General features: G+C 39.3%; 1 protein-coding gene across 1 annotated transcript in view; it reads right to left on the bottom strand.

Annotated features, from left to right (window-relative positions):
• The window catches only part of fcho1 (FCH and mu domain containing endocytic adaptor 1), a 79,559-nt gene that overhangs the window by 24,214 nt on the left and 34,582 nt on the right, over window positions 1-20,763 (bottom strand). The window contains exons 3-8 of the mRNA XM_049586935.1: window positions 12,855-12,946; window positions 7,697-7,771; window positions 6,660-6,801; window positions 6,188-6,340; window positions 3,671-3,775; window positions 1,459-1,557 (exon numbers count right to left, since the gene is read on the bottom strand). Coding sequence (XP_049442892.1) covers window positions 1,459-1,557; window positions 3,671-3,775; window positions 6,188-6,340; window positions 6,660-6,801; window positions 7,697-7,771; window positions 12,855-12,946 — 666 coding nt within the window. The remainder of the gene's footprint in view (window positions 1-1,458; window positions 1,558-3,670; window positions 3,776-6,187; window positions 6,341-6,659; window positions 6,802-7,696; window positions 7,772-12,854; window positions 12,947-20,763) is intronic.

Here is a 20,763-nt window from a genome sequence, read left to right as displayed (position 1 = left end):
TTGGGTCTTTTATCTTGTTTCTGATAAATCTGCGTCTCAGCTCTGGATGCGTTCCATCCTCCTTCAAACATGCCACGGTGCAGCCTCTTTTAAAAAAGAAAAATCTGGATCCCTTGGTTCTTTCTAATTTCAGGCCAATCTCTAAACTTCCGTTTATTTCCAAGGTTTTAGTTCTAGGCCCTCTACTGTTCTCCCTATATATGCTACCCCTGGGGTCGATATTTAGGAAGCACGGTATTCCTTTTCATTGTTTTGCTGATGATGTGCAGGTGTACTTGCCATTAAAGGTCCCCTCTAAGGAATCCCTCCATGCTGTGTTTAATTGCATGAGGGACATTAAAACATGGATGGACCTGAATTTCTTAAAATTAAATGAAAACAAAATGGAGATTGTCCTGTTTGGTTGTCCTGACCTTGTCGAGGTTCTTGCCAGCTCCCTTGGCCCACTAGCACCCTATATAGGTTCCCAGGCCAGAAACCTAGGTGTGATTATTGATGGGGCGTTTAAATTGGACAAGCAGGTCAGCTCTGTGGTTAAGGCTAGCTTTTTTCAGCTTCGGCTCCTAGCCAAAGTCAAACCTTATCTAAGAAGGGCTGATCTAGAAAAGGTTATCCATGCGTTCATTTCATTGCGCTTAGATTATTGTAATTCCCTGTACGTTGGCATTGGCCAATCAGAGCTTAACCGTCTACAGCTTGTGCAGAATGCAGCAGCTCGTCTCCTTACCAGGACAAAGAAATATGAGCACATAACACCAGTGCTCTCTTTGCTTCACTGGCTTCCGGTTAGATACAGGATTGATTTTAAGATTCTTTTATTTGTGTTTAAGTCTCTGTATGGACTGGCCCCTGAATATTTATCCGACCTTATCAAGGTGCATCGACCCTCCAGAGCCCTGAGGTCAGCTGACCAGTTAGTTCTGGACGTTCCTCAATCCCTCTTAAAATCTAGAGGAGATCAAGCCTTTGCAGTGGCGGCTCCCACGCTGTGGAACGCTTTGCCTCTGTCTGTGCGGTCTGCGACTAGCCTCTCTATTTTTAAAACACGTCTTAAAACCCACCTGTTTACCCTGGCTTTTGGCTGAGTTGAGTCACCTGTTGTTGTGTCTTGTTTTGTTTTGTTTTCTTCTACCTCTCTGCTTTGTACTGTTTCTGCTTGTATTGTTTACTGTTGCTGATGATTTCATCTTGTAAAGCACTTTGGTTGGCCTTAGGCTTTTAAATGTGCTATATAAATAAACTTGACATTGACACTGACACTGAGATTCAGTAGTGACACATGTAAGTTCTACAACATGCACCTAAATTCTAACACATATCCTATATGCTTTCATAAGAATGAGAAAAACTTTTTATAGAAACATATAAAATCAAGAAATTAAAAATACAATCTCTTAGAGAGTAACAACAAATGCTGCATCATTATCAGAGCAGGTTTTAGTGTCCACTACAACATACCTGTCCCACTTGAACATGGGTGTCTTCTATGGAGTGGGAGTAAGCTTTGATCAGCTGTTTCATCTGCCGCAAGTGGGCCTCTTCGATTTCCTGGAATTTCTGCTCACACAAACACGTATACACATTCACACCATGGTGAAGAAAAGGAAAAAAAAACCTCAGTTAATTTATCTGTCTCTGTGGGTTGACATTTCTCTCTGACCTTTTGTGCCAATTAAATCCTTTCAAGACCAAGCACATTACATCAAAGCTACATCAACATTAAAAACACAGCTGTTAAAAGTTGCTAAAAACAGGACATTTTCCTGTTTTCAACTAAATTAGTCCTTTTTTTATGTATGGTTTATTTGTAATAATAAATATGTGGTTAGGCCTGGTGATAGACAGGATGTGTTTATTGACAAGAGGTTGTCTGTACAACTGACTTTGTGTTTTTGTCTGGTCTTGTGTTATTTTAGTTGTTGTCTGTTTGTTTTTGGTATGTGTTTTGTTTATATTCATTGTCGTGGTTGTAACTGCTTGTTTCTGTTCCTCCTGTCACTCATGAGCATTCAGAGAAGCAGCCACAATCAAATAAGACAGAGACTTAACCCTCCACATATATGCAATGAAGTGAGAACACTTTTAACGACATCTGAGGATTCAGGAGCAGCTACAGAGAGGCAGTCAGCCAGCAGAGGAGGCAGCGGGTTGCCAGGTCGTTAAACCAGTGATAATTCGAGAGGATTTAGTATTTAAGTTTGATCCTGCTTTTTATTCAGCCAGCTCGTTTGTCGCTGTCTGGTTCAGAGGAATTGTCTTGATATAGTGCCATTGGCTTTTGTTCGAGAAGTGGGTTCGTGAGCAGAGTTTTGCCAGTTTCTTTTCCCCAATTAACTGGGCAGAGAGTGCAAACATAAAACATTCTCCGCTGACTCCTCACAACTGCTGTCAGCCTTCAACAGGGCATTTCACTCCCATCTGCCACGACTCCAGGGGCTGGTTGCATTAAGACATTTCAGAGAGCTCTTTGTGAACATCAGAGAAGATAAATATATTCATAAGAAGCAGTGTGCAGCACAAGTTGCCGTCAGACACTGGCATTTAATTTCCCTACATGGGTCCATGTTGCCAAAACAGTCCAATCAACAAGTTAACTGTCAGTCTGTTTGACTTCATGATTACAGCTCTTAGTTTGTTGGTAAAAAAAAGCCAGTATGAATACAATCTCAAAACCCATCGGCTATCGTTCTTACGACAATAAGCCTCTGGGGAGCAACAGACAGTATTTTTGGAGATCCAGAGTTGGCAGCAGATATCCGATCCAAGACTTTCCCTAATCTCCGTGAACTGATATTTGAATATAAATGCAAATCATTGTTGGACAACAGCCGATGGGTCCTGAGATTGCATTTCAGCCAGCTCGCTCTCCATATGGATTGCTTCCCTGTGCCTCCAACATGATTGGTCAATATTACTCGAATTACAATCGACTATGAACGAAAATCAGAATGCTTGGGTTACAAATCCAGAATCTAATTATAGAGATAAGTAAAAATACAACTGCAACAAAACTAAAAGACAACCATGTGTCTTTTAATTTCCCTTAGTGTGGACCAAATGAACCAAACTACAGGCGTGAAAATACCCAATAATTTAATTTTGTGTTTGATAAAAAGTATCTTGGTCTCTTATTTACTGGTCCGTTATTTATTTGTTCTTACTCTGTTTCTTCTTTTATCTATTGACACATGTTTTTCTCGCAGGAACCACGTAACCCTTCATACTAATGACCAAATCTTCCCCCTCAAAGCTATTACAAGAGATAATTGGTCACAAGGATTTCAGTCATCATTTCAAATGTAAAACACAGAAGCACTCATTGAGGTTTGTTGAAGATTTCCATGGAAACAGCAGCAGTAACCATGGAAGTGTGGAGGCAATGATTAAAGGTAATGAGCGAGGGACAGGATGTGCATGCGTGTGCGAGTGGGTGGGTGTTTAGGAGTCGGGGGTTGAGGTTGCCATTTTAGGGGAAGGCATGATAGGATAATAAATGAAAGGATAAGATGGAGTTTTTGTGTGGTGGGAGGTTACGGAGAGGGTGAGTCAGGGAGATAAAGAGAACGATAAAGCGAAGAGAAGAAGAGATGCAGAAAAAAACACCACATCAGAGGGTGGGAGAGAGACAGAGGAAGAAGTGGTCCTCGGCCCTGCTGGAGTCGGAGCTGACCTGGGAGGACTCGCTCATCTTCTGCTCAAACTCTCCTCCCACGCGGTTGTACTTCTCGATGCACAACGCAAATGACTCAGCCGCTTTCTTAGACTTCAGCTCCGCCTAGTGAGAAAGAAAAGGAAAAGAAAAAAGATGGCCTTAAGCTACAGTCTCTCATTCACAAACCTGAAATAAGAATGAATAGCTCAGTGAGTGAGAACCATTTCTGCCACATGATTACAACTACTGCATTCACAATTCAGTCCGTACCATAAAAAAAACAGAACAGCAATTTATTCAGAGAGCTGACAGCGAGGAGTGCAGCGGTTACGAAATGTTGTTTTCCGTAATTGTGATGACAAGATGAGTCTAATTAATTTAACCTCAATTTAAACAGACACTCTTGTCTCATGAGTGGACCACAAAAACACACTTAAGATGGATTTAAGGGTCACAAGACAGATTATAATAACCCAACATCCCAGAGCTTAATAAGAAATCACTTCTGCAGAGATCTGTCAAGTTCACATCCGGCTGACGACAAGATAGAGACATATGGAATAGATCTGGACTCTTATTTACTTTAATACATTTTCACAAAAAGTACTGTTATATATTTTTGCTTTTTGATTTATTACTTTTGTGAAATTATGAGATTAAAGGGATAGATCAGATTTTTAAAGTGGCTCTCAGGTAACACAGTCAGTGAATTACATACAGTAGGCACACCCCCAGTTTGTAGAAGAAGGCAGGAGTACTGCCACTGAAACTAAGCAATGTACCACTGTGGAAAGACAGCAGGAAAACAGATTTTGGCCTTAAATTTTTTTTTTTTTTTTTTTTAAATCAAGAAGGCTACGCTATAATAATAAGATTTTCAACACTTCACCTTGCGTTACACAGCTCTTACCTACAGGTGTTATCTATGCTCTATTCAAAACAACATGACTGCTTTGAGAAAAAAAGTAATTTTGTAAAATTCTGGATTTGCTGGTCTGTCGCTGCCTCACTCAGGTAGCTTATTTGTCTTATTGTGTGACTTTGGTGTTAGTTCATATTCATCAAAGTCGCAAAATAGTGCAAACTAACTGATTAAAGCAGCGGTAGACCAGCAGCTCCCGTGTTCTGCAAGCTTTTTGTTCAAGGAGTCTGGTGGTCTTAAAGAGAGCATAGATTACAACTTTAGTTCCCTGTCGGAAGTCGTCGTCTGACAGTGAAAATGTTCCCAACATAGATCACACTGAACTAATTTTAATTTATCTTAAGTGGGACTTTTTTTAGGTGGCTAAAATAAGTTCTGCTGCTGCCCCTGTCCACAGCAGTACAGTGCATAGTTTGGATAAGTACCTCATACAACCCTGCTTCAAAAATCCATCCAACTATCCCTTTAAAAGCCCAATCACAGAGTTTTCCTCAGGGTGCGTTGTGATGATTATAAGAAGGGGGCAACTATTCAAAAGTATTATGTGTTATTAATATAAAAATAAGTTCATAATCATCACAGTCGTACAAATATGCTGCATAGCAAAAGAATAACAGATTTATTATTATGAATAAAGATCATAAAGTAGGCTGTGTGTTATGGTTGCAAGCACCAGGAAAAGTAGTAACTGCACCCTGTTTGTTTGTGTTTGGTCAAACTACTTATTTCCAAAGTCAAGAATTAACTTTCAGGCTTAACCTAACCATAAATGATCATATCAAAGCTGGGCTTCAAGTGATGACTGAGTTTCAAATATTTCTCATTACATGTGCATACTACTAATGACTTCCACTTACCGTCAAAACTTCTAAACAAGCTGAGTTTTATTCATTTTAGCCCAACATTGTTCAGGGAAATTTGATTCGTAACACAGATGGATGAAAACATAACAGCTACTGAATGTCAACAGATGACAACTGAACAAACATCATCCACTGATACAGTTTAAGACTTCAGAAAAAACAAATGAGTGGATCTTGAGTTGGGATTGTTTTGTCAAATGATATTAATTCAATTCTGAACAAGTGTAAATAATGGATTTTAGCTCTTCTAAAATCAGATGTGTTGTTTGTTTGAAGCTTGAGCCCCCAAACTGCAAAATAATGCTGTCAAGAGTTTTTATGGGAATTACTTCTTCAGTAATTTTTCTAGCTGATTTGCGCTCATGCATTAGCAAAAATATGTTTGATGGTTTCCTTCTGCATCAGAAAAGACTTAAGTTACAGCAATTTGAACTTCAAAAGAACTTCAAACAAAGTAAACAAGGCGTATTGATCCTTTGCTACGTTCAGTAAATTATCCAGTAAATAAACAACATAGTTTCTGGAAAGAAAGAAAAGCTGCAGATTTTTCTGAAAATGTAATTTTCCAGTACTGTGCACCTGAACAAATAAAATAAAACCTATTTATGTGGTTCAACACAAGCAGGGCTCTTTTGCCAATTTGTGTGAATCAACCCTTTGATTTGATTTTCTTTCAGAGGATACTTGATCAGCTCCTGTTCTCTTTAAAACCTGAAAACAATCGTAAAAGTAGACAGAGTAGAGACTAACTTTCTCCAGTTCTTTCTGTGGAGCTCCCTCCTTCCTGAGCCGGTCTAGCTCCAAACACTTGGCATGATAACCCTCCTTTGACTTCTGAAGGTGGCCGCTCTGAACCTGCAGCGCCTGCACCGCCTCCACTGTCCCCACCATCTCCTCCTTTGTCTAGGTGATCCACGTGCGCGCGCGCACACACACACACACACACACACACACACACACACACACAAATGAAAAGACAACACATGGACATCCTGTACAGATCATCACTGAACTTCATACTTAATGGAAACAGCAGCAATTACCATGAAGGGAGAAGACAGTAATGGGATTTTCTGTGAGATAAATTAGATCAGGATGACAGATTCTCCATGAAGGGCAAGTAATGAGAAATCGTACAATTCTATCTACTTTTTCTCAGAGGCATTAAAAATTGGCCAATTTTTCGTAAGATTAGTGGTGAGGCATCTGAGTTCTCTCGTACCTTGCGGTGAATTTTGACCTGCTCGTCGCCGTACTTGTTGATGTCCCGGATGAGATCGTTCATCTTTCTCATCAGCTCGAGGTGGCAGAGGGCCAGTTTGTCTGACGACACCCTGAACACATCCCACATAGGAGCAAAAGTCCTAGGAAATACATACACAAGCATCAAGCACACACATTAGACTGCTGTGTTCTGCCTTCATTTTGAATATACCAAAATCAAACTCAGCAGTGTGCTCTGCTGCAGTGGTTCTCAACCTGAGGGTTGCTAGACAGTTGTAGAGAGAAAAATTAAATTAAAAATAAAATAACGTATTTTAGAATGGAGAATGGTTTTTACACCACATTCCCTGTACTCAACAGATTTTATTGAGTGTGTCTGTGAGAGTCAAAGATGATTATTCAGGGGATTCGTGACTTGAAAAAGTTGGGAATCACTGCTCTGCTGCACCTGTTACCACATCCAGCAGCAATGTGACAGTATGCTGACCGACCCTGGTGTACACTTCCACATCACTGCAGAGAGGTGGGTTGGTTTAACCAGTGAAGGTCAGCAAAAACAAGATTTTCTGCTCCTGTTAAGCTGCCCTTTCATTTATCTAGAAGCCTCTGGAAAGTGTTTTTCTTTACCCTTCAACAGTCAAGACTACAAAGGCAACAATGAAAATGAAAGCAGGGGAAAAAAAATCCTTATGTATGATTTATACAGAGATTAATGCTCAAAAACTGTGCTCCATCAGGACTGTGTGGGTGTGGATTGAGCCTGGTCTAATGTAAACCAATGAGAAGATCGCAAACATAAATACTGTATAAGCTAAATATTGAAGAGGACATTATGTTAATCATAAATATAAACATTTGTTGATGCAGATGGTACTCGTTCATATCTCATATGCAGCTATATGACCACTACATGTTTAATTACAGTAACAAACACCTTCCAACAGTATAAATTCAGTTATAAGGCACTAAAGAGGATGACGAGGGTTTGTTGGGTGAAGCTGCTGTACTGTCCTATCTATACATGACGTTACTCACCCCTGTGGACTTCCGTTGCTTGCCATCTTGGCCAGTTTGCTCATTGATTTGGAGTAAGTCTCCTCAATAGCAGCACTGCAAAAACAAACACACACATTATCTTTAATGGAATAACCTATAATTGTAATTTAGGGCTGCCCAAGAGAAGTGCAGCAGGTCAGAAAATGCACATCTCTTTTTTGGTTGCCAGTAACCCAGCAGTAAGAGTAATGTGTGCATTCTTAAAAATGAAAATGTAAATTTGTCTGAATGACTTTTCTGACTGGAGCTTGTAATGTACTTCAGTAGCACTTCCAACAAGACTATTGCCTCTGCTAATGGCCTCATATGTTATGTTCCCTATCTGGAGCTTGCTTTGGCCCAAACTCGGTGCATCCACCATCAGAGTCGGCAAGAAAAAGATTTATATTCATCAGTGTTGGGTAAATGTTGCAATAAGCCACATTTAAATGATAAATGGACTGGTTTTACAAGGCTGGGCATGAAACTTTAATAACCATCTGTAGACCCTGAAGAGAAAGGAGGAAGGAGCATTGATCCAAATATCCTGAGGGCGAACACAACAACTTGCTCCTGTGAGTCATAAACAAACAGAATATCGGTCTTGAGCGGTGATGCCAACATTGTGTTGGAACAGATATTGGATCACGAGAAGCACTAACAGGTATTTTAATTTTCAATTATATTCACTGTTGTTGTTGTTTTTTTCTCACAGTTTGTTTTTATAGGTATTTGATTTTTTTTTATATTTAATTATTTAAGCTCATGGTGATGCCTTCAAATTGTTCATTCGTCTAAATAAAAATAAAGAACACCTGCATATTGTCTTTTAAACTACAAATTTATTCAAAGTGGCTATGATCAAAATTATCACCCAAATGTGCAGCTCTTCTTGGCTTCACAAAGCTTAACAATACATCAAGTTTCAGCTCATTGTTTAGCTGTGGGTCCTGCAACTACTGTTTCAGTTCACTCTCATTGCTCTCATAGCACAGTTTTCAGCCGCAGCAGGCTCAGCAGGTGAAGGCTCCAGATATGGCCCATTTTACGCTCAGCACCAAATGACAGACACAGTTAGGGACTAGCTGGCTTACACAGTGGAGCATTTAGCAGCTAAAGAGCCTGTTATTTCTCTCAGGAATTGATAGAGACAGAAAATATAGAGAAAAAGGGGAGTCAGAGCTGCACTTGAATTCAACAGGTGTCCAGAAACACCACTCCAAATGAATGGTTGTGTTCACTGCTGAACACGTAAAAAAGAACTTTTCGCTTTCATATCAACTTAAAAGGTGGTGATATGTCAGTGTTGTTGCATTCACACATTGTTTCTGCTGCCCCCAAGTGGCCAAAAAAATATTTATGGCAGGTTAAAATTGACAGAGTGGTCCAGGGATGACATTTCTCTGTAGGCCTGTCGTCCTGTTCCCTTGTCAAAAAACCTATGGGATTTTTCCTTAGGATTTTAGATTATTGTAGAAAATAAGCTCTACAGCAAACAAACGTTTATGGTACTTACACATTTAGAGATAATCTTCACAAATGGACACCACTTTTATGCTTCTGAAGCCTTGCCAGAAGTTATGACATATTGTTGTCTAATCTAGTCACTTGTTAGCAATTTTTTTTTAAGACACAAAGGCTTCAAAATTCACAAGTGGGGTATTTATTGACGTGTTTTATGCTGTAGAACAAAATGTGATAGAACAAAATGTTAAGCTTGTGTTAACCACAGACCTTATTTCAGGCATCTAACCAAAAACCCATTCAAAAAACCCACTAACTTTGAGACGAGGAAACGGGGAGTGCTAAAATGCTAAAACTAATTTCCAGGTTTCCTGACTCACTCCTGGAGCATTCTGAAGAGCTTCTGATCACATAATCAGATTGAAATTGAATAAATTTATGGTTTGGAGTCAGTGTGCAGCCGCTAATCTTTTTTGTTGCATCTACTTCTTTCCAATATACATACCTGAGTACCTTTACATACACGATGTGTATAATTCCACACCTTCTATATTCAAAAGTTTTCTCTTTACAAGCTGCAAATTCTCTCATTGGAAATGCTGGAACCAGCAAATAATTGGTCTTTGAGCACCACACCGTTGACCAAATAATCAATTTAAGTCTGCAAATAACGATTCTTTAAGTTATTTTCACCATTAATTGACATATGTTAAGTCTATAAAATGCCTGAAAAAAGTGAAAAATGTCCATCAATATTTACTAAAGCCCACTGTTATGACTTCAGATGTCTTGTTTTGCCAATTAACAGTCCAAAACCCCAAAATATTACATTTTCTATCATAAAGGAGGAAAAGAAAGCTAGCACTGGGGAATGTTTTGATGCATTCTTGCTTAAAAAATGACTGAAAGGATTAATTGATCATCAAAATTTTTCTGTCAGTAGCCTTATTGACTTACTTACTTGCTTCAGCCCTATGGTCATTGTTTCAGCACTTTTAAAAGCCTGATGCCAATTGTGTTCCCACTATCAATGGTGCCTCGCTAACAGGAAGCATCAATATATCTCCATTACACTGAGCACCAGGGCGAAGGTAGTAAATACAACATGCACTAACTGAGAAGCCTTGAGAATGTGGTTGGAGTTGTTGTGGTACTTTAACAGAGTGTTTTATATGGTGTCCTCTATCAAATTGACCTTTAAGGCAAGTGGAGGGAGAGAAAGATGGAGGAAATTTATCAAAACAATTGCCTTTCCTAAGTCCTGCGGGATCACACGCTATTTTACCCACAGTGGCCCTATTTCATTTCCTGACGGCTGATTTGTTGTCTGCTGCTGTCCGAGCAGATAAGTGAATTTCCCCCTGCGAGGAATGTGCACAGGCACTCTGAATCAATGTCAGGATTATATCACTGTTCTGACAGAGCGCTGTGTGTGTGCATGTTAACTTCCAGCCGTGAGAGCAAAAACTCCTGTGGGAACCTCATTAATACCCTCAATTTACTCACTGATAACTTCCTAATTAGAGGACAGAGTATTTAACAAACTACCCACTCTGAGAGGACAATTCTAATTAGGTAATTGACTTTCACCCTTTGGTACTACTAGTTAGCCTGTCAGTTCTCACTAGAGCTGCACAATATATCCTTTGTTAATTGTTTTTGCAATGTCAACTCGTGCAATACCCAGAGTTAGAGCTGAGTTAGTTAATAGAGTATCAGTAAAAAAACTGTTAGACTTGAGATTTTTTAATTGGTGATTTTTGTGTTCAGTTCAATGTTCAATTTGTTAAATAAAAATAAATTGTGGAAAAAAAGTTTTCTTTAATTTTTTCAGCACGCTATCTGTTGTATTTTAGCAGTATACTGAAAGCAGCAGAAAGGCTGAATTGAGTACACTTTAAGATCTGTTTATTCATGACAAGTAATGCTGTTATCATGAGGTTTACCATTATTAACAGGGCTGCACGATATGCAAAAAATAAACAAAGCCTCTTACAGTTAAAAACCATAAAACTCAAACTCAAAAGCCTAGTCCCAATGAAAAGCTCAGTCCCTTTTTCTAGCCCAGCACAGCTACACATTTTGACAAAAAAAGGCCTGTCTCAATTTGACGCCTGGTGTGGTTGCCAAATAGTCAATCTTTATAAGTTCTTTGGATGTATAAAACTGGGTTGTTTTGCTACCCACTTGAACTAACATTAGTTAACTGTTTAGATACACACACACACACACACACACAAAAGTTGATGGCGTGAATTTTGCAGGGATCTGCACAAAACAAGCATGTTTCCTTGCATCTGGAATATAATTTGTAGGCTGGGGCATCTCTGTCGCACCACAATGCTTCATTTATGATCATATATTATGACACATTTATGTTTATCAAAAAATTGCAGCTCCTGCGATTTGGATATTTCACTTATTACACAATTTCCATATTATTTCAATGATATTTCGATTTGTGCAGCCTTGGTTGCTGTTGTTGCACGTAACTCAGCAGCCGCTCCCAAGTGGAACATACTGACACTGAGAGAGCCCATGAATAAGAGTTTCGCAACCCCAGTCCACTTGGTGGAGGAAATGCACCTCTAAATTGGTCTGATAACCACAAATAAACCCTAAATAAGAGGAAGCAGAGAATTAAGCTGTACCAGTATCAACAGGCAAATGATGTTGTCTCATCTGTTTTTCGGCAAACTGCTTTCGTCAGCTTCAAATCCAAAATGTTGCCTTATTGGTTGCGGTTTTAATTTTCTTTTACTAACTCTGTCTTGTCACCCTGAAAACACATTACATTACTAGAGCATTCTAGTAAACAAACACAAAGTGTGCCATGCTCATCTTCCCCTCTCCCACCTCTACAGAAATTTTATGTTCCTCATGGAGTCACTCTGAGCTCGGCAGTAAATTGACATGTCAGACAGTAGTTAGTCTGTTTATTTACAAGCGTAATATTATGTTAATCATGTTGTCATATTGTGTATTACTAGCACAATACAAGCGCTGTGACACAATAGGCACAGGTTGCTGATGTAGGCTACTTTTTAATTTACTAGAACGTGTCATAATAACAAATATCGGTTCAGCTGGTTTGCATTAAATCAAACCAGTTTAAACTCTTACACAAGACTGGGCAAAAGTCTTGTGTAAGACCAACAAAGGCAACAAGTATTACCCGAAGGAAGAGTAGGGTGGGTCATGCCTTCACCATTCTCGAAAAAATAATTAGGCAGACCGTTACAGCAGAACTAGAAATCGATCCAACTCTTACGCAGATTATTTAAACCCAGCAAATGCAAACATGGATAAAACATAAAAGTCTGTACCGCAGGTCACACACAAATAATCAACCTTTCAGACCTGTGAGTGTGTTGAGTGTTTGAGAGCTTCAAAAGTAGCGCAGAAGTGAGGACAGGGGTCAGAGATCAGAGCAGAGAGGGACCACTAACACAGTTTAAACAAAGACAGACTTGTTTGGTGTTCTCTGACAGGACTTTGAAACACCTTGTTAGGTGCAACGAAGGATGAAATCCAAAACAGTTCACATATCATCTCTGAGCATTTCACCCAACCTTGGCACAGTCTCTCATCTCTCCTTCCAAGTATACAGAGTCAAGAATGCAGAATTTATCCACCAGAGTCCCATCACTAGCACCACCTCCCACACATATTCACAAATACACACAAACCTTACCTCTCACGGACAAACTCGGCTAGCTCCTTGGTTGCCAGCTGGCCATGCTTCATGTTGTGGTAAAGCACGTCAAAGCCGGCATTTTTCTCCCCCTGCCAAGGTAGAAATAAAGATACACACACACACACACCGTCTGTTAGCACCCAAATGTGGAACATCAAACCAACATTTGAAAGTCAAAGAGAGTGATGTCAGTCGGTGCTACAGTACAGCAATATCGTATTTGTTTTGAGCTTTAACTGAATTGCCATATTACACATTACCACTGATATTCCTCTAAAAGAGAGTCAGTCAGACTCACTGGCTCCCAGGAAACATTACACTATCAGTCACATGCACACCTACGTCACTGAAACACTCATATGAAACCAGCTTTAAATTCTGTTTAGTGTGAAACAACACTGACATCAATACTACATCCATAGTTGTGTGTAGAGGCCCATTTTGGCATTTGCTTTATGGCAGCAATATATGTAAACAAAGTTTTACGGTAAGATGAGAAAAAACTTGTATCTATGTTTTTCAGCTGATCATAATTGAAAACATGGACCCATTTTAAACTAAATTCTAAATGCCAATGCAAAATCTGTGACAGCACATACACAAAAAGATATGATTTGGCAAAAACACCATATATTAATTATTTACCTTTATATATTACTTGGCACAATCAGTGTTAGATTTTGCCCCACCACTCTCTGTCACACACAACACAACAATATAATGACTCTGAGACAAAGTAGCTCATCACTACAAGACCTTCTGTGTTGCCACCTTAAGGGGATTTATACTTGTGTGTCTGTGTCACTCTGCAGTTACACCTCCAAAACACTAGTTGGCGGCAAAGGTTTCTGTGAAGTGCTGTAAAGTTTAATTGATTCAAAACACGCAAAACACACTTCAAACATGGCTTAGTAGAGAGAATTTCAAGTACAAGTACACAAATCAGCTTTGCTACAACTCGCAGCATTCACAGACAAAGCACTTGTCTTTTGCTGGACACATTTTCCCCACAAATACAACATGCTAATGTTTTTAGCAGAAGCCTATGGCATTTTACATTGTGTAAATTAGCATAGCAGCGAGCGAGGATTTCCTTTACTCATATAAAGCCAGGACAAATTCCAAAGTATAAATCCCTGTAGGTTAGATCACACACAAGACTTGAAATGCTATTTTTGTCAGGGCGTCGGTGGCTTGGTGGCGGAGCGGGCACCCCATGTACAAGGCTGTTGCCGCAGCGGCCCGGGTTCGAATCCAGCCTGTGGCCCTTTGCTGCATGTCATCCCCCCTCTCTCTCTCTCCCCCTTTCACACTTGACTGTCCTATCTATAAAGGCAAAATGCCCAAAAAAAATATAAAAAAAAAAAGAAATGCTATTTTTGTGTGGTCTTTATTGTCTTCACAGTTTGTTTCTTATCTATGAAATTAAAGTAAATAAAAGCTTTGTTTCCACTGAGGGAAATGGTTTCAGCTTACAAAAATAGACAGGAGGTCTGCAGAGCTTACACCATAGGTACGACATCAATTCGATGCAGTAGTATAAATCCTGAATTATAGACGCAAACCAAATAAAGTTACATTTTAGTTTCTGTTAAGTTTGTTATAATGCCCCCTTTCTCTCATGCTCCTGCACCCTCTTTTATTCTCTCCCTTCTGTCTCACTGTCATTTTGTATACTGGTAATAGAGAAACGGATTATGAGGTAATCAAAATTTAAGTCTGAATATGCAACAATCAATGTTTAAACTAAGAAAGAACGCGATTTGTTATTATTTATTATGAGCTCAACATCAACTTGTGTATTTGTGTCTCCCTTTACTTCCTGATAGGTGGAGAATGCATTAGTGCAACAGCTGACACTACTACATAAACAGACCCCACAGATTTACTGGATAATATTACACATACTTAGTTTTGCTACTATTTATTGCAAATACATTTAATTAGTTAATATTTCTGTCTATAACCATGTGTATTCCCCTACCTTTTTTTTGTTATAGTTTACGATTCTGGTTGTGACAGAAGAATACAGACAATGAAATTACAGACGTGATGACCAAAGTCATTTGGCAAAAAATATATGTAGGACCCCTTTGTTCATAGTAAGAAACTGATGGCAGTTAACAGCAAAACAGTCTTTGCTCATAAGTACATATGTACCAGTTTTGTTTAGTTAACAACACTAATTTTCCGTCAGCTGACAGATAGAAAACAAAATCAAGTGGCTTTCCCCCTCTCTTCACTGAGCTAATTTTCAGATAAGCAACATGTTGGCAGATCATTTTTACACAGAAGCTCATGTGTAATAAACCCTCTCTCCACCGTGTTGCTTCTTAAGCCTTTTTTGACTCATTTTATACATTTAAAATGTTTTTCTATGTTGTATTTCTGTCAACATGCATGCTTGTTAACCTTGGTTATCTGATGTACAACATTAACAGGCATTCCGGATGTGAAACGTAACCGTCTAAATGTTGGTTTGGGAAATATCACAAAACCAAAGGACCAATTATGTTCTTCTCTCATAATCTTTTGTTGACTCGAGGCATTTTGTTGCTTTTGGTTTAAACAATAGCTGTGATGAATCCCAACACAACATTTTTTGCTGATGTTTCACTGTCAGGTTCAGCTAGTGCACATGCTGCTGCTGCTGCACTGGAAATTACCTCGCTGTTTGCTGTTCATCTGTCGAGCAAATGCCAACATGACTCTGTAAAATGTGGGGAAACCACAGCGCGCAGGGCTGTTTTTCAGACAGAGAGAAGTTGCCTACCTTGCAGCTTTTACTCAGACTGCAGCATCACATCACACCCATCACTGTCATAACCACACAAACCTACACCTGTGTTGACCTAAGCCTTCATAATCCGAAAAACAGCCTGACTGAGGCAGCGCTATTACAAATAGCACGTGTCATTTCTTGAGCACCACCACATTTTTCAGTCAACAGACAGCTGGGCCGTCTCTACAGACAGGGACACAGACAGCTGCTTCTAAGGACCTAAAAATACCCTGTCGGAGAACAGACCAGTTCCCAGGTACCAGGGGGAATGGCTGGAATGCCAAGAAAGGGTCACCCAAAACCACACACACACACACACACACACACACACACACACACACACACACACACACACACACACATTGGCCACCTGCACATTCAAAGCACAGACGCATTCACTGGGCTCTAGACTCCCAGCGGTCAGGAGGAGAAACGGTTGTTCTGGGAGGTGTCTCAGACAGCTGGACGACACAAAACCTGACAGAAAACACCAGGCGTGTCCAGCCACTGAAGAGTCCCTGCTAACATCAGATGAAAACGGTCACTTTCTCTGAGCTTTTCCTTATAATGTCCAAAAAAAAAAGAGTATGTTTGACAGAGGCAACGATATGACAATATTTTTGACACTGATTCTGTAGGGTCAAAACATTGCCTTCATTCAGCCTGATAAAGTTTTGATTAAAATCAGTTGACTCATTAGCTGATAATCAGCCAAACAATCTCTGGATCCAGCTTCTCACTTGTGAGGACTTGCTTCTCATCTTTTTCTTATGTCACGGTAAACTGAATATCTTACAGTTTTGGGTTATTTGTTAGACAAATCAAGCAATTTGAAAATGTCACATTCCACAGAATGTGCACACAGCTTCCTTCCTGTATCTTTTTCCCCCCCATAACAAATAGCAAATAATAAGGTTGTGGTAATATTTGCATCTTCTGAGGCAAATGTCAGATCTGAGTATTTGAAAGGTCAGTTCACACAGAACGCAAAAAACACGGTGCATTTTTAATGAAAGATGTTGTGGATTATTTGAACAATGTTTCTGGGTAAACACGTTGGAGTTTAGTTTCTCAAATGTCATTTTTCAGTGTTACAAGCACCAGAAGTGCTAATATCAGGGTGGTGGCAGAAATCCTCACCTTCATATTTCATATATCTCAATGTATGTGAAGAATTTTATTAGGTGAACAAGGAAACTATTTGCATCTGTGATCACTTGTTCCTTTCTCATCCATGTTCAATCCTATTTTCACCCCTTTTTTAAAAAAAAAAAAAAAAAGGACGAGGAGTTGTATTATTACACAATTGTTGAATGCTTTGACATGAGCTTGTTCACTGGCAGGTGCAGTTGGCAGACGCCTTTTGTTGAAACTCTACCCTCACCACAGAAAGGTGAGCTGCCAGTCTAAGCCACACACACACACACACACGCACACAAGCAAACATGCCTCTCTTCAGCTAGAAGCAGCACCCGTCCCCCGCTGCTAGCAGGCTAGTCTGTCGGCTGTATGCAAATAGAGATTATTATAGCGCTCAAAGGGTTTTGCAAACAGTATTTGGTAATGATAAGTGGGGAAGAATTTGACAAAGCAAATATGAGCCCTCTGTGCTCTGAGCGATACGCTGTAACTTTATCACAGCAGCATTTGAACTGTTTAGCATATTATATTTACTTTTGCCAATGATCTAATATTTACTCATGACCTTGTCAGGAAAACTGCTCACAAAGACTCCATCGTCATAACTTCACATGAAGTAGTTTCAGAGTGTCGACACACCGAGTTTCCAGTTTTTACACCCTTAAAGCTGTCTGAGTACTTCATCAGACGTGTCTGTCAGATAGTCAAATAGCTTCGGTCAGAAACCTCTCCACACACCTCTCTAGCTTCAGATTGAGGAGGGGGTCCAACTCTCACACCCACTTCACACCGTCTCCTTTTTCATTTGTTACACAACTATTTCTGTCACTTTTTGATCGAATACACTAATATTGTCTTCCAAGAAAAACTGTGCACTGTTACACTCATTTTAAAAATACATTCCCCTGCCATCTTTCAGCAACAGCCAGCCTTTCACCCGGTCCACCCCTGTAGAAAAATACCCATGACTTGTGTCATTCTATGGCAAACATGTCCAGCTATGTCGATCATCTCTACAGGTGAGTGTTGGTTGAGACAATAATCATATTCAATGCTCACTCAGTTTATTTGCCCTGCACTGTTTGGTCCATGCCAATTGCCGATAGTGCTATTGCTGTTACATGAGATTCTTCCTGAAAATAACTTTCATTTACTGATTGTTATCTTGACAAAACGTTGATGTGTGTGTAGTTTGTTTTGAATGAATCCCAAATACACCATCCTGCTACTCTAAACACTCAAATGTCACTAAATGTTTACCAATCCGCGGCTGAAAGTAGTCCCCAACAAATGAACTATTTACTCCAGTTTTAAAACTGTTGCTGAAAATGACAACTGTTTAATGAAATTAATGAACCTTTTTTAATAATATGTAATTATTTATTTGTGACCTGTTTTAAAGATAAATGTGTTCAACAGTAATAAACACGTTGAGGGACTGAGTGCCACAGACAGGAAAGTCAGAAGTCACTGTTGGTTTTGGTGTTTTCATATTGACATTTGTGAACAATAACAAATCTTTCCAATATCACCAGACTCATCTGGCAATAACAATGAATATGCTCTTTATAGATTTATAAATAACTCGCATAAAAACACATATGTACTGCCCCAAGTCAAAGACTTGACAGAGACAGAAGAGTCCCATCAGCTTTTATAATATGGGTTATTGTATGTGAACACAAGCCTCGGACTGGCAGGGACAACAAAAATGAATTTATCAGACTGCCATGCTGACAAGAAACTCTCCTCTGATTTGGAACTATACTCGTACATGTTCAAGTGTGCATTTTCTTGACTGAACAGCTGGAAGTCAGTACTTGTGGAAGTTGAGTCATGCCAAACAATCTGATGGCACATAACATGAGAGTTGCAAACCCAATGACGGTCTTCTTCAAGTATCTTCAAGTGCCCTAATGTATTCCTTAAGCCTTCAGTGAATGAAAATCCTTCATGTCTGATATATGCAAACCCCCTCTTCTCTCTCCTCTTGGTGATCTCTTTTTCATCAATTAAGTCGACCGTTTTGGTCACGCACGATGGAGTCCATTACCATGACAATGAGAGGAATGATGGGAGAGGAGAACAGAGGAGTGGGGGGGTGTACGGGGAGGTGTAAAATCTGTACAGGGACAACTTTCTCATGAAGTCTCCTGATGACCAGCTGAAAGTTGTGGGGGATCTATTGAAATTTGTTAAGGGGGATGGTAAGCAGAAGGGAAATTCTATTTTATCTCAGTAAATCAGACACCAACACTGCTCCGTTAAGAGGTTAGGATCCCCAGTTTTCCAACCCTTCCTCAAACTGTTTATTATTATGGTGGTCAGGCTATTAAACTTAATGAGTTTTTTAAAAAAAAACAAAAAACAAATGTTATGGTCTTTACTCTCAAATCTCAAAGCAAAACAAATTTCAATAAAAAAAACATTTGCAGTTTATTTGACATCCAAGTATTCCCACTCCAAAACACTCAAAATGCAAATCCAAGGCCTGGCAGAGGTCTTCAGGAAAAAACATATTAACATGGGTCAACAGCTAGGTTCAGCCAGGGGTCACTTCTTTCAGCACACTGCAAACACTGCAGGCTTAGATGTGTTGTGGAGACACATGCCATACATATTTATTCTATACTATTCTAAAAACTAGAACATTGTAATATTTATATTTTTCACACAATAAAAATATCTGAATCAGTTTGATTGATGTTTGAATATATTTTCTTCAGCTTGTTCTATGTAGTAGTTCATTGTAAGATTATACTCCAAGATATAGGCTACCTGAATTTAAGACACTGACAAACTGAACACGATATGTTTGATTAGTTAATGATGTCCTCTGTTAGCCACAGGTTACAGTTTAAAAAGTATTTCACTGCTGGAAAGATGGTCTTTTCATAAAACTGGGCCGTCTATGCAGTAACAAGATGCAAATACTTTTGAAATTGGTGCTACATGACCAGAAAAACAGACAAGTTTGCTCAAGAGGAAGAAACCTACAACCACCAGGACTGCACTGCGTTTTCGGCCAGAAGTAGGAAACGCAGTAACAGAATCTTGGTTCGTATTTGATCAGCAGTTTTGATCTCACTTTTTACAACGCAGTAAACAGTTTGGCACCCACTTATTGTTCACAAATCCTCACATTACAGCCAAACAGTACACTAAAATATGTTGCTGAAAACATTTTAGGTGAGAAACAGTCAATACAGTAAGAGGTAAGTAAGAATCCTGGTCTATATTTGATCAGCAGAGGGGACACATCACCCAGTGGATTTGAGCTGAGAGATGAACAGGGAGATCTGGACACTGATTAGATGGGCGAAGTTTACCACAGTTCATTCTGCCCACACTGTTAAGACACAAAGCTGGTTGAAAATCAAATAAATATCCCTTTAAAGATGTTGCATGTTCCCTTTAAGATATGTTGCACTCAAAATGGTGCAAAAGAAGGGTAGAGAAGTATATCTCCATCTTATTATTAGCAGTGCAAAGTCACTGTGTTCGTCTTTACATCACAAATATTGCCATTTGAAAATGATACACGTCATTTGTGTCTGAGCGCGATTCTTTTTTTTCTCTAGTTGAAAATGGGATTTTAGAGTGAAAGAAATGAGTACTGTTTGATTTCAATGACATGAGTTTATTTTTCTTCTGTTAGTCATCTGCTTTGTTTATTAGACCTCATTTTAGCCACAAACGGCCTGGCATATGATTTTTAAGAGGGAATTATACCTCCGCCAAGAAGACTGCATTTTCAGTTCAGTGTGTTTTTTTGTCACCAGAATTACCAAAAAACTACTGGCCTGATTTCAATGAAATTTGGTGGAAGGCTGTAGCATGGGCCAAGGAAGAAATGTTGGAGCATATCCTTATCCCTGGGCCAAAACACAAATTATTTTTCACTTTCATTAACATTGCGATGCAGGGTATTTGGCCTTGGCGGAGGTCTGTGCTCTCTGAGTGCTCTTCCAGTATCTATATTGT

This window comes from Epinephelus fuscoguttatus, linkage group LG10 (assembly GCF_011397635.1).
Source record: "Epinephelus fuscoguttatus linkage group LG10, E.fuscoguttatus.final_Chr_v1".
NCBI classification, from domain to species: Eukaryota; Metazoa; Chordata; class Actinopteri; order Perciformes; family Serranidae; genus Epinephelus; species Epinephelus fuscoguttatus.
Note: the sequence above shows the minus strand (reverse complement) of the source record. Positions and strands in the feature narration are given on the sequence as shown.